The following is a 15,426-nucleotide window of genomic DNA, read 5'->3' as shown; positions in this document are numbered from 1 at the left end:
CCGATATCAAAACAAAACATATACATTATAGCCCTATTATACAACAGACGAGCTGACAGCGCAGCTCGCTTGGGCTCGGCGACCCGGGTGTTGTATCGTCATCATTCATCATAGATCCCTCCCCGTCAGATACTAATATCTAACATTAAATTGCAGCAGCATTCAGCAGCTCAGTTGGCACGGCGGCCATTGTAATTAGTAAATACTATATTCTTTCTTTACCTTAAACCCCAAATGTGCTCTTGCGCTCCGGGGTGGTTAATTCCCTCATCATGGCATTTACTGTATATCCAACGTGTGTTACGTGTCCAGAATGTCATTATGTACGTGAGGATAATAACGGTAGTCGCCTGGCTCATGGCTGCAGGTGCAGGGGCCGGCTGAACACTGCTGCTGCTGCTGCTGCTGCTGCACAAGGCAGTAAGAATACATAAGTCAAGGAGTCACTAATAAGGCAAAAATAAATCAGATCTGCCATTGTCGGTTTGCGACACCTGCACACTACTAATTATAAATCACCCTTAATTGCATCACATCTGCTTATTGCAGCAGCACCCACACTCACAGCTCTGCCAGTCGGTCTACAGTCCCGTGCCTTTCAGCAGCATCTGGGACTATCAGCCATCGTGCACTGCTGCCACTGTACGTGGCAGACTGCCACCGGCCCAGCGCCAAGAATCACCTGTCTAGCAAGTCACCTGGGCTTTTAAGTCCCATCTTATCACCATAGCAGACGCACTCCGTCCCCAGCAGACACAATGCTGTGTGGACAATAGATGGATGCTCTCAGGTAACCTCTCTGCTCCCCCTACTTATCCTGATAACACTCCACTCCACTCCTGTGTTCTGCTGTCTGTACCTTTATTTTCCTTTTGTTTCCTTTCTTTTGCTCTCTTCTCTTTTTCTCACTTTCATACTATTAATGTTAACACACACGCAACACAAACAGACACATACAGACACACACACACACATGAATACACAGAGACAACGTCATCAGCTTATCGTTGCTGTCAGTTGCCGTTTTTTTATTTCGTAAATGAATGCCCTACTTGATCGTACTACAGCCTCACACAAAAGCATAAAAAGTAGCAGCAAGCTTTTAGATCTGCTACCTTACTTTTGAATTGGAATCCTGCAAAGTAACAATTTTGGACATACTGTATGAGGTTTCCACAATATCGGCGTGGTTTAGCGCTGTGATTTCTTGTGATTTCAAAGTTTGACAATTATATAGTTGTGAATCAATTGGCAATTCATTCCTACAGTATATCAGTGCTTCCCCACTCTTAGCTAATTGTGTTTATAATGCAAAGGTAAATTGTAAAATGTACGCTTTGTAAAGAGTTCCAAGCATTGTTTACTACCGTATGTGTTCAATTTGTGCCTTGTTTACTGTTAACAAAGAACTTCACAGTTCCTATTTCCCTTTTATATTTTGTTAGATACAAGTCATAGGTTTGGATATGGACGTCGGATGAAGTGGTGTGGCTGAAAAAATCTGTGTGTGTGTGTGTGTGTGTGTGTGCGTGTGTGTGTGCGTGTGTGTGTGCGTGCATGTGTGCAACTGTGCATGTGTGGTTACAATTTACAAGAACACAGAAATCTTTTCAACTCTTCTTTCCAAGAGCACAGAAATCTTTTCCCCAGGGTGCATCAGCATTGACACGCAGACCGGCGGACAAAACGATGCGAGTGGAAGAGACTACTCCTAACATGCAGCTGTCTCATCTCCCTTGGTGTGTGTGCAGAGACACTGGGGTGGTAAATGAGATGAAGGGTGCATTACTGAGGAACACTATACTATATTAATAGTCCTGCACACTGTTTGCTAGACAGTTCCTGGCCTAGGCAAGCTGCTGAAGGAGAGCTGTCAAAGGAGGACCCTTCTCCAAGGCCCACAGGGTGCTGAAGGAGAGCTGTCAAAGGAGGACCCTTCTCCAAGGCCCACAGGGTTCTGAAGGAGAGCTGTCAAAGGAGGACCCTTCTCCAATACAAGGCCCACAGCAAACGTTCTCTTATAGCGAGAATCACACCGCATATCTCAAAAGATATTTTTATTTGACCATCTTCCATTCTTGAGATATTGACCTTTATGTAACAACTGCTTTTGTAGGAAAGTGCTGTTTTTGAACAGAAAGCTGAGCTATGGACCGTTTTATGTCACAGACAAATGGCCCAGTTTCCCAAAGGACACATGGTGTAAGAGGTATGGTGTAGCGCATGCTCAGATGCCCTCTAGGCCACACACAGAAGCCTGTGAACATAGACATTCCGTGCATAGATGTGCCACGCAATGGTAGGCCTGGTATGGTAGGCCTCAGGTCTACCATTCTGAAATTTAATTTAATAATATTTGGACTGCTGGACAGCTGATATATATATATATATATATATATATATATATATATATATTTTTTTTATTATTATTATTAAAAGAGAGCCTACTGTCAGCCTACCATACCATTGTAGGTGCAAATGGTGCATTTATATAGCACCTTTATCCAAGGCGCTTTACATGTGCATTACATTCACCCATTCACACATACATTCATACACCGATGACAGAGGAAACCATGGAGGGCACCAACCTGCACATCGGGAGCAGTGTCTTGCTCAGGGACACTTCGACACTAACTCTGGGGGAGCCCGGGTTCGAACTGGCAAACTTGCTGTTCCCATCCGGCCACTCTACCCTTGAGCCACCGCTGCCCCTATGATAAAATGACGGATGCTGCTAAACTGCAAAGAAACTAAGGTCCCGAATATTGTTTAAAACTAACTTTTAAATCAGCAGTGTAAATGTAAAATTAATGAGAAAAGAATGTTTTTGTTTGTACTGTATGGTACAATATAGATCACTTCCAGACAAGCTGCCATGGCGCTTCAGCACTCCACTTCCTCAAAACGACATAAGCAACGCCCCCAAGCTGACTGCAGCAGCAGGGAACTCGAGCATATAGGCAACAGAAACAAACAAAGTCAGAGGTATTCCAGAAAATACTAGCAGGTGGCAAAAAAGTTACTACCGAAGCCCTCTTTAAAAATAGCCCATCTACAAGCTCTAGAATGTGTCCCATTGTATGCGTTGCTGATCAAGTAGGGCTTCTATTGAACAAAAAAAACAAAGTTAGAATAAGTACTGTAGATAAGAGTTAAAGCCACATACGATGCTTCTTCTTTTGTGTCTCCACTCCCACTAGGTAGAGGCCCTCATCTGAAGGTGGTCCATACAGGGGACCGGTGTTGATTATGTGTTGTGAAGGTGGTCCATAAGGGGGGCAGGTGTTGACTATGTTTTGTGAAGGTGGTCTATACAGGGGACTAGAGGTGATTACCGTTGTGTGGTCGGTAGTCTGCTCAAGCTCCCTGCACTCGCATGCTGTCTGCCTTCATTTACTATGCTCCATACACAGAAATGGAACGAACGTCAGGACTCTCTGAAACTGGTTCGATTGGTCTCCATCGAGACATTTACGGTGCTTCTTGAAGCCACACTACATGGTGAATGCACCCGTTTCATGCAATACTATATTTACAGTGTTTGCATCTGTGACATTGTGCTGTACTGGTTCAAATGTTTGTTATTGTTTTTTTCATTATATGTATTGTGTTTTATATGCCGTGATCAGGGCGTCTTTGAAAAAGAGAGCTTTCTCTTTCTGTGTGGAGTTTGCATGTTCTCCCCGTGTCCCCTAGGGTAGGTACCCTCACAAAAACATGCAGTAATCCTGGTCTCTAAACCGCCTCCCCCTGGCCAGCCGGGGCTCCTGATGGAGGGGAAAGGAACTGGTTGGAATAACGTGTTCCTTCCACGCGCTACGTCCAACCAGGGAAACTCCCCCCTGTCAGGTGTAAAGGAGCAACTTGGACACTCAGGCATGAAGGAAGCATGAGTTCAAGTCCGTTGCTCTCCCCATGTCCCCCATATATGGGGACTAGGTTGGCGGAGGGTGTGTAGAGCCCAGGATCACATTAGATAATTGACACAGGGGTGAAAAATGGGTTACAAAATCGTGGGATCATTTTTTTTTTTAAATCACACCCGTGTGAACTGAGTGGTGCAAGGTCTTATATAGCCTGATCAGCTGTGGTCTGACGTAATGTCAGTGACCATAGTAACCATGCTCATTCTTTTGGGTCCCACGTACAAGTACACACATAAATACATAGACACATAGATACAGACAAAGCTGGTTGTTGGAGTGGTTTGCACCACTCAAAAAAGAAAAATCACACCCGTGTGAACTGAGTGGTGCAACTACACATTTATTGTTATAGTTACTGTACATTAGAACTCTGACTCTGACGTGATGTCGGTGATGTCAGTGACGTCACATACTAACCATAGCAACCATGCTCACCCGTACAGGCACAAACACACACGGGTACTAACAAAGCCAGTTGTTGGAGTGGTTTGCACCACTCAAAAAGAGAGCTTGCTCAATGGGCTTTCCTAAACAAAAAAGGATGTCAATTTTTAGTAATCCAATTTATATTGCAATGTCTAACCCTAAAGCCAATTAAAGCTCAACGCAGTGTGAGCTTGAAGATCTGCTATATTCTGTATGACACCAGAGCACAACTACGGGAAATATAAATCAGGCACAAACTCAAACCCCAACCACTAAACCTAACTTCTAAATATCCATACCTGACCCTAACCCCAACCTGAATATATTTTCCTAATTGTGAGCCTCCTTCTAAAAATATTCTTTATCCATGAAACAACACACACACACACACACACACACACACACACACACACACACACACACACACACACACACACACACACACACACACACACACACACACACACACACACACACACACACACACACACACACACACACACACACACACACACACACACACACACACACACACACACACAGTCTAGCCAGCTGTCTGCCAGAGAGCTGAATACAGTCCATTAGCAGAGGGTTGTGTGAGACATGTTACATAGTGATGTGATACTTCACTTCACCCGCCTCACACACCAGGAAGTGCCTGGGGAGGTGAAAATCTGTGTGTTCTTTTAGTTTATATAGTTCAAGTAGTTTATTAATTCTCAAATTGGTCAGTATACATCACAAACTACTGCTTCAACAATTCCAGTATAAGCGCACCAGAAAACAGCTCAGGAGGTGGCACTGCGGGAGGTTTATCCCAGGCCTCTCCCAGTAGAATTACTACTAGAATGTGCACCTCCTATAGCCTTTCCTATAGTATCTTCCCAGGGTCCAATTGGGTTAGGGTGGACCCTGGGAACATACTAGGAGTCTGGAAACGACTGACTGATTGTCAGCAAGTCCTCCACGAAAGTGCTAACGCATTCTGCGCTGTCTTTTATACTTTCCATGTAGACTAGAAATGAATGAATTAATGAATGAAAAACTTTATTCCTTACATGATAAAAGTGCAATATAGAACAAATAAAACAATATTCACAAAACAAAACAAAAACAAGCCTCACTGGCCATAAGTATTATAATTCTTATTTTCTTTACATGTTCGAAAGTAGGGAGAAGTAAAAAACGTGTATATATATATCCTCCCTCTCCCGTTTCGTCTTTACAGTCACGCACATTTGTCCTAATACAAATCAAAATAATCAAGGCGCCTATAGCTTGCTGCTTATCAGAAAATAAAATGTAAAATGGGAACGGAAATTACGAACGGGGGACAGCTTCCGTTCTCAGCTTTCGGGAGGTGTACAGTAGTAGTTCCAGACTCTATATTAGCATTCGTAGATTTTGGAATAGTTTTCTGGCTACATGGGACTTCTTTCCATATAATATACATTTCGGTACATCCTGCTGAGCTCCATCACATGCTGTATGGGAGGGGGATGCTGTTATTGCCTGCTCGTCCTCCTTTGAGACGCCTGTAGCTGGCCTTCACAAGTTCACATCACTTAATACCGCCTACGACAAAGCTCCTTTGGTGAAACTGAAATAAAAGTGTCACACTGAACACTGAAAAATGTTACACAAGTCACACACACACACGCATTGATGGACAGTAACCAAACGTGTTTTTTTATGACAGACAAGAGTATATATACAGTAAGTATATTATTGCTGTCAGGCAATGTTTAACTTTTCTATTTTATATATTTTTGTGTGTAAATTAACACAAATGCATCGCTTCGCGCCGAGCTTGTCGATCTACTACTTTGTGTGCTTTTGATTTGAACAGGGTTTTCCACCCGACAGAGATATAGAAGTATTGGACAGCATCCATGTGTAGTATTATGGGACACAGCAAACAGCTGAGCTAAACACATTATCAAGCATCCATTGTATTATGTGCACACTGCACACAGATAATTGTCTCCACCAGGCCGAAGGCATGGGGAGAGACTGTATGTTATGCACTCCGTCCGTGTGTCTGTCCGTCCGTTCGTGTGTGTGTGTGTGTGTGTGTGAAATGAAATGAAATGAAATCTATATTTACCCAGGGTATCTGGGCTAAGCTCAAGAACTTGTTTCCAGCCAGGCCCTGCTCATAGAACACATTTCATCGTAGTGGTTGATGCCTTGTTCAAGGGCATTTCAGCGGTGGTAATTTTAACGTGTCGGACGGCTGGTTCGAACTGGGAACCTTCCGGTATCTAGACCGCGCCGCTATCCGTTCGGCCACCGCTGCCACATGTGAGTCCCTTCGTCCGTCTGTTACCAGCTAATCTCTGGCACCGTTAACCCGGTCGATGCCAAATTTGCACACACACTCCCTGGATGCCAATGAACCTCTTCTTCCAGAACAGCCTGTTATAGCGCCACCAGGAGGCCGACTTTTGAAATACACTTTTATATTACTCCTCCAGATTCTGCCCAAAATCGTTACACACTATCTCTATAGTCCTGTGTTCAAGACGGATCTGTCCGATATTTCAGATTCCATCCTAATTGGCTAACATTGGCTTTCAAAGTTTGCAGGATTGGCCTGTTTTGAACAAAAACCCTCAAATCATAAATGTAGCGTGCAATTTACATGAAATCTTTCACAGACTTTCATACTAGGCTGAGGAATATATCCCACCCTTCACATTGGCCTGTTATAGCGCCACCAACAGGTGGATTTTTGCAAAACCCATTTTTGGAACAAAATGCCTCAAATCATCCAATTGCCATCCAAGGTGTAAGAAGAAATGGCACCCTTTTCACATTACAATTTACAATTTACAATTTAGGCATTTAGCAGACGCTCTTAATCCAGAGCGACTTACATTAAGCAATAACAAAAGCATGGCATACATCACATATATAAAAAGTAGTTATCATAAATCATGTGTAAACTAAGAACGTAACAGTGGAGTATACTGTATGTAAACTATACATACTATACTATATTATATATTATACATGTGTACTATAAAGTGCTATGACTACATAAAATGCATTTCTAGTGCTGTCTACGTAACAAGCTATAAGTCTGTTTAAAATACTATCTAAGTCTACATAAAGTGCTATCTAAGGGGCTAGGCTAGGGCAAGTGCTACGGGCCATGGTGGAGTCTGAAGAGGTGGGTTTTCAGACTACAGCGGAAGATTGGGAGTGAGGCTGCAGTTCTGACGATGGGAAGTGCATTCCATAGTTTTGGAGCCAGAAGGGAGAAGAGTTTGGGACGTGTGGAGCGTTGTCCCGCCGTTTTTAGTGAAGGTACCTCCAGCTTCCCTGCGTTGGCTGAGTGCGCGGGAGGGTTTGTAGGGTACGATCATACTTGTGAGATATGGGGGAGCCATGCCTTTGGTTGCTTTGAATGCCAGCATCAGAGTTTTGTATTCTGTGCAGGCAGCGACCGGGAGCCAATGGAGGGAGCGGGGAAGGGGGGAGACGTGTGAGAATTTTGGCTGGTTGAAGACCAAGCAAGCTGCGGCATTTTGGATCAGTTGGAGGGGCTTAAGTGCACATGCCGGTAGGCCAGGCCAGGCCTATTATAGCAGGGGTTCTCAACGTTTTTGGCCGGGGACCCCTGGAAATGCTTTGGCAATGTCTCTGAACCCCCAGGAATAATCATTAGGGAAGGTGTATGCATGTACTATGTGTACTATATGTAAACTCTTCATTTCCATTTTCAGTTTTTTGGGACCCCCCAAAATACAGGTTGAGAACCTCTGTATTATAGCACCACCAGGAGGCCACAACCTGACCTGCCCTGGTGGAGACCTGCGCCCCGAGGGGCACTTTATCTAGTTAGAACGTCCGGCTTCCCTTGTTTTCACCCACATTTGCTATAAAAAGAATCATGGTTGATTTGGTACTGTACTGTAGCAACCGATGGTGCACAGTAGCTTATGCAGGCCTAAAAGCTTATGAGTTTGTCGATCGGCTACTTTCCCTCTCATAAAAAAGGCTACGGCTTTGGACATACATGGTTATCACCCGACAGTGACGATATCGTCTCTGATGGGTGGAAACCTTATATGTACAACTACAAAACTGTAATGTTTATTTTTCAGGAGACCACAAGAGGACGTAAACTCACTTTTCCCCTAGTATGGAGATGGCATTCACTGCCGACTTTTTTACATAGTGTTACTACTGTTTTCTATTTGTTGATTCGTTGATAGGTGTTATTGTCATGCTATGTTGATGAATTGATTACATACAGTAGGACCACAATGACTTTTTTTTGTGTTATCCTTTTAGCCCAAATGTCTGAGTAGTGACTACCTTATCTGATTGTACCTTCTGAATGTACCTTGTGCCGTTTACATTTCTGTCTAATAAAGTATTCATTCAATCAATCAATCCATCCATCAGGATTCAAATAAAAAAAAAAACAGCAAAAGTAGGAGATCTACAGTACAAGCGCAAAACGTACAAATGCTTTAGGAATGCTTTAAAAAACATTGACAGATGGATGGAAGTAAATGTGATTGTCATAGTGGCTAACACTACTTGACAGACTCAGTATTCACGTAACAACAGCTTATTATCGATTGTGTGACGGACAGCAGTACGATGTATACGTTTTCCCACTGTTTGTTTTTTTTAGTTATTACAGGATGCAGGATGCATGCCTTCCCTTTGCAGACTCCAGCAGATTTGAGGGATAATTAATTATGGCCTCTGGCAGTAGAAATACGTTATCCTGCCGTGTAAAAGATGGCAAAGATTAAAGACTGTTCTAAACCACAGCTAATTATGACACCACACATCACACGATGAGACAAGATAGGATAAATCAAGTCAAGTGTGTTGATTCTGGAGGAGGGGTGGTGGTGGTGATCGTTGGAGTAACAGAAACAACAGAATGAAGGAAACAGCTGCAGGGGAAAACAAGCACGCAAATTCATTGAAAAGGTGGTCTGATTAATCATGTCAGGCACAACAGAAGCATCACTGTCACGACTAAGCCAGGATTACCTAGTATAGAGTCACTACCTAATTCACTCCAATCCACTAATTTCTATAATATACACGGTAAATCTGCAGTATTGTAACGCTGACTGTACAAATGTAACCAAATCCAAATCCATCTCCGTATCCATTCGGCTACATTTGTACAGTACACTCTCAGCGTATTTCGAATCGTTAATCATTTTAACCATAATGTTATACTTTGGATTCAAAAATCTATTATTACAATTGAGAAAATTCCATGCCCACAATGCAAATGTATTTGTGCCCATGGAGCGCGCAACTTTGTGCTTGGGTTCAGGTGACGTAACCGGAGAATGCAGAAGTGCCGTTCACGCCTGTGCTTTGTAGCCGTGATACGTCACTGCCTTGACCTCTGCATTTTCAACCAAGCTCTGTGGCTGTTCGACTACTGACCAATCACAGCGGGGCTGTCCGAGAACTGCGGTGAGCACGGAACGCTCGCTCTCCCTGTAGTTTACCTACCTCTCTCTATCCTTGCTCGATTACAGAGCGACTACACTACCTGCCCAGCATGGACAAAACACGGTCAGTGGTCAAAGACACATCGCGAGCGCCCACACAACCTGCCCTGCACGGACAAAACACGGTCAGTGGTCAAAAACACATCGCGAGCGCCCACACAACCTGCCCAGCATGGACAAACCACGGTCAGTGGTCAAAAACACATCGCGAGCGCCCGCCGCCCACACAACCTGCCCAGCATGGACAAAACTCGGTCAGTGGTCAAAAACACATCGCGAGCGCCCACACAACCTGCCCAGCATGGACAAACCACGGTCAGTGGTCAAAAACACATCGCGAGCGCCCGCCGCCCACACAACCTGCCCAGCATGGACAAAACTCGGTCAGTGGTCAAAAACACATCGCGAGCGCCCGCCGCCCACACAACCTGCCCAGCATGGACAAAACACGGTCAGTGGTCAAAAACACATGGCTGTCTGCTTCGTTCAAAATGTACGCTTTGTGTGCGTGTCTCAATCGGACATATTCACGGAGAAACAACAACAACAACACAGATGTGTGGCCTTAGACGTGAGCATGCCACAGGCGCGCAAGCTTCTAGTAACAAGCTCATAGCGCAGCACAAAGTGAGCTTGTAGATCTGCTATATGGGAGAAAAAAAATTCACAGTGTACTTGTTATTTACCGGTGACCCTTTCCTTTCCATCATTACTTCAGTGCGTCCTCCTCCCACCTGCTACTCCCTTCGGTAACTTTCCTCCTACTCACTCCTCTTCCTCCTACGCACTGATTGCAGCCCACATCCCACCTTCTCTCTTTTATATTCTCTCTCTCTCTCTCTCTCTCTCTCTCTCTCACTAGAGCTTTGTGTGCGTGTGCAGGCACGCATGCATGTGTGTATGTCTCCCTCCCTGTGTGTGAGTCACAGTTAGATGCTGCATTGCAGGGCTCTCAGCTCAGGGGGGGGCAGCTCAGAGCAGCTCAGAGCAGTAGGGGAAAGCGACTGAGGCAGAATATGAGCTCTCTCTCTCTGTGTGTGTGTGTGTGTGTGTGTGTGTGTGTGTGTGTGTGTGTGTGTGTGTGTGTGTGTGTGTGTGTGTGTGTACAGTATGTGTACAGTATGTGTGTGCATGCGTGCGAGTCTCACTAAACATTCAGTTTTAAGAACAACCATAAAACGCTATTAAGTAATAAAATAACTATTTGGAGAATTTAGTTGTTGTCAGGTATAGAAACCTCTCATCTCCATATTTTAACATTTTGTATTTGAATCCTGAAAAGTAACAGTTTTGGACTGATGAGGTTTCCACCCGACAGATGATTTGCAGGAGTTACTTGATAATATTTTCATGCTTTTGTTGTCGTTTGCTTGAGTCTTGCTTGAGATGAATTGTACAGGCTTTTTTTTCTGTTCTAACTTTAATGCCTTGTTTTGTTTTTAATTCCACAGCACTGTATGTAAAGATCTCACCTGAGAAGTGTTATACATTTACACTTACTTACTTACTTACTTACAAGCCCGCCACAGACAACGTTTTTTCCCCTCAGCTGCCAGGCTGCTCAATGACTCTGGCTTCCCTTCCGCCCCTAGTGACACCGGCACTTTAAACACCGGCAACATTGATGCACTATGAACTATTCAGTATTTTAGCCGTGACGTGAGCGCCCCCTCCAGGGATACTTTTTTTCACTGACGAAAACTAAATTAAAACTAAATTAAAACTAAGCTATGATAACTAAATATACTGACAATTTCGTCAACAAATAAAACTAGACTAAAATGTTAGGGACTAGTGGACAAGAGATCCAGTATAAGTCATTTTACACTGAAAATAGCAGATCTAAAAGCTCACAACGTGTCGTGCTGCAACGCACAAGTGTAAAAACAGTCATTACGATGGCATCAAGGCCCACCAAAATACAAATCTTATGATATTTAGTAGACTAAAACTACAAACATTCCAGGTAACTAAATTAAACTAAATAAAAACTATTGAAGAGACTATGACAAACTAAAAACAAAATTTGCTGCCAAAAACAACACTGCCTTACAGCCCGTCTAATTAATTTCCATAGCCTACATCCCCTTACTTGGAAATGGAAATGTAAGCTGCAGTATATTACAGTATGCACATAAAAGTAAAACATAACTACCGGTAGGCTATATGCTCTCATATTAATGTGCATTCATTAGAGCCATCTCCACCATTGTCCTCCCTTGATAATACACTTCTGCCCAGTCCTGCACAGGCACAGATTTCGTCTTTTATTATTATTATTGACAAACAGTATGTACTTTATGTTATGTAGCCCCTCCTAGCTGCTAGCTCTGACCCTGCATGAGATGTCTCGAGTTGGTCCCCCCACATCAGTATTTGTGCCGGTTTAATGTCAAATTATTACCATCTGAACATCGTATGAAAAATCTGAAGTGATGTGTCTGTTGTCCCGACGGGCTGAAAAAACACATCAATGGGCTGAAACAACCGGTTAAAACGTTTAGTTATTTGGCACGCTGTGTTGAATTAACATGAAGGCTCGTCCCCGATCAAACACAACTACATGGTAAACGGCGACACGCGTTCACGACCAGGACCGCATGTGCACGTTAAATTCAACACAGAGCGGCATAATAACCCGATTAAAACGTTTTCTTCAACGCATCCATTCATTTCTTCACACTGTCGTAAAACAACAGACACACACAGGTTACTGTGGCAGGCTACCATTACATTTTCCATACCATGTTCAGAAGTGCTGTTAAGAGGAGAGAAAATAAATCCTGCAGCTAAATGGTGGGGGTTATGTGTCACAGACAGACACAAGGCGACACGACGGCAGTCAAACCCGTTCACCCGCGAGGTGCTGTTGCTTTCCTACGGCACCACAGGCGTGCATTAATTGCTTAATTCAGCCCTTTCTCCATTGATCACGCCTGCTGTCAGCTGGTAGGTAATGTGTCAAAATCAAATGACTGTTTGACCGCTGTCACACAGTTTGTTAGTACATAGAGCACCCTGCCCCGCATGCTCAAAATTCACACATGTGTATCATGTGGCAGCTCCGCCCACAGAGGTTGTTGCGAACGCAGTGATTGCGAACGCAGTGAGCATTTACTATGAGACCCAGCAGATCATGTCTGTCTGTGTGTGTGTGTCTGTCACGCTGTAACACCACCCACCCACCACCAGAGGGCGCAGCTGTATCACACACAAAAACACACACACACATGCACGCACGCACACACACACACACGCACGCACGCACACACGCACGCACACACACACAAAACTTAACTTAAAAAAAAGTTAACTTAAAAAAAAAGTTAACTTAAAAAAAAAACTTAAGGAAAACGCACACACACAAAACTTAACTTAAAAAAAACTTAACTTAAAAAAAAACTTAACTTAAAAAAAAACTTAAAAAGGAAAACGCACACACAAAACTTAACTTAAAAAAAAATGTACTTAAAAAAAAAACTTAAAAAGGAAAACGCACACACACACACAAAACTTAAAAAAAACTTAACTTACAAAAAAATGTAACTTAAAAAAAATTTAACTTAAAAAAAAAACTTAAAAAGGAAAAACTTAAAAAGGAAAAACTTTAAAAGGAAAAACTTAACTTTAAAAAAAACTTAACTTAAAAAAAAATGTTAAACACAAAAAGAGAACTTAAAAAAAACCTTAAAAAAAAAATCGTAATTTATTCTAATTGTTGTTTTTGCAATTTACGAGCTGCGTTCGCTTCCCGCGTTCGCGCGTCTTACTTGTAGTATTTAAAAATAATATATAATGAGGGGGAGGTGCGTGTGTGTGCGTGCAATAATTATACGTCACACTATCAGTGTTTATATCATTGGCCCATTTGACTGTCAAGGGTTCAGCCTCCAGGAAGAAACACTAAATACAGAGTTAATACACCATTGCACATAAAAACGACTCCAGGCTGTCTAATGAAGTACTGTCACCTCATAAACACATGAAAAACTGGAAAAATACAACAATTGTGGCACTCCATCTTTAACATCATCACTTACACCTCATTAACTAAGCCACGTGGTTCAATAGTAAGACATTGATGTGAAAGAAGAAATAAAACGTCTCAATCTTTTGATTAACCTACATGAGGAAGATTAAGTCAGTTATCGGTGTGGATATATTTTCGGATAATTGCCCAGCCCTAGTTTGTTTTATTTGGGTCACATAGAGCTGGACATGTTGTCTTTCAGTAGAACAGCTCTCCTCTTCCCACTCCTGTGTCCTATGAGCACCCAGTGCTCACATACTGTACATCCACCCACGCTGCCATTTAGTGCGCACAGACAAAAGGCAATTTTCTCTTTCTCCCCCTCATTCTCTTTCTTTTACTCTGAGCTACACTGTAGTTGGGGTCGAGTGTTGATTTTAGTAAGTGTCAAGAAGGATGGAACGTACTGTAATGGCACAAACTGATGGAAAGAGACATACAGACAGACAGACAGACAGACAGACAGACAGACAGACAGACAGACAGACAGACAGACAGACAGACAGACAGACAGACAGACAGACAGACAGACAGACAGACAGACAGACAGACAGACAGACAGACAGACACAATCTGTCACCAGTAATATGGGCCATACAGACTACTGACAGTGGATATGTTGTGAGGCTTAATAGTAGGCCTACAGTGTCCGACGGCTACAGCTCCAGATTGTGTGTGTGTCCCCCCCCTTCCTTTCCTGAAGAGAGACTCATATAATGCATCCTGTCAAACGAAAACGTAATGCATTATTACATCAGCAAGTCCTTATATGAAAAATCACGAATCATGATTTAATTCATCTGTAGCTCAACGTTCCTCGACACACAGCTGATGTTCATTATGCATCTAATTGCATTACAGGTGTTACTCATTTTAAGGACGACTTCACCCATTCTCAATCTATCTTCATAAAGTATGCTCATGCTCATCTCATGTCTGACTCATAGGGGGGCTGTGGTCAGACACTTCAAAAACCAGTGACATCATTATCATTAGTCTTTTTTTTATCAAGAAAAGCCTCTCTCTCTCTTTGCATGGATGTGTGCGAGAGACACGAACAGTCGCTGCATTCCCAGCTAGTTGAGGGGACACAGAAGTCAGACAAAACCAGCCTCAGTTTCACGAGAAAACAAAAGCAATAAAGTTTGCAAAAAGCCACTGCTGCTGGACTTTGACCCATTTAAACCGGGAAAGCATCTTAGTCCAGGCATATTAGTGTTCCATGACAGTAGTAATTCTGACAGAATTTCTCACCACACATCATCTGTGTCATTTTAGATTTTAGCTATTTAAAATAGCTATAAGCATGTCAACATTTTAAAGGCCAGCAATAAGTAAAACACTCAATTCTTTTAAAAATGACTAACCAATCACGAAGTAGACAGGCAAATTGACCAATGACAAAGATTCTAGGAAAATCTTTACCCATTGCTGGCTGTCTGAATACCAAAAAATAAAATAAAAAGGTCATTACATTTTTGACATATTATTGCTTATAGCAGCTTTAAGCAACATTAGAAAAGTCTTTCAGAAAACGATG

At 42.8% G+C, this 15,426-nt stretch overlaps 1 protein-coding gene across 1 annotated transcript in view; it reads right to left on the bottom strand.

The window, feature by feature from the left end:
• Positions 1 to 10,626, bottom strand: part of map2 (microtubule-associated protein 2) — a 62,156-nt gene extending 51,530 nt beyond the window's left edge. The window contains exon 1 of the mRNA XM_079518165.1: positions 10,543 to 10,626. Coding sequence (XP_079374291.1) covers positions 10,543 to 10,566 — 24 coding nt within the window. The 5' untranslated portion in view covers positions 10,567 to 10,626. The remainder of the gene's footprint in view (positions 1 to 10,542) is intronic.
• Between the last annotated feature and the right edge of the window lie 4,800 nt (positions 10,627 to 15,426).

Source organism: Electrona antarctica, assembly GCF_951216825.1.
Source record: "Electrona antarctica genome assembly, chromosome: 13".
Lineage (NCBI taxonomy): Eukaryota > Metazoa > Chordata > Actinopteri > Myctophiformes > Myctophidae > Electrona > Electrona antarctica.
Note: the sequence above shows the minus strand (reverse complement) of the source record. Positions and strands in the feature narration are given on the sequence as shown.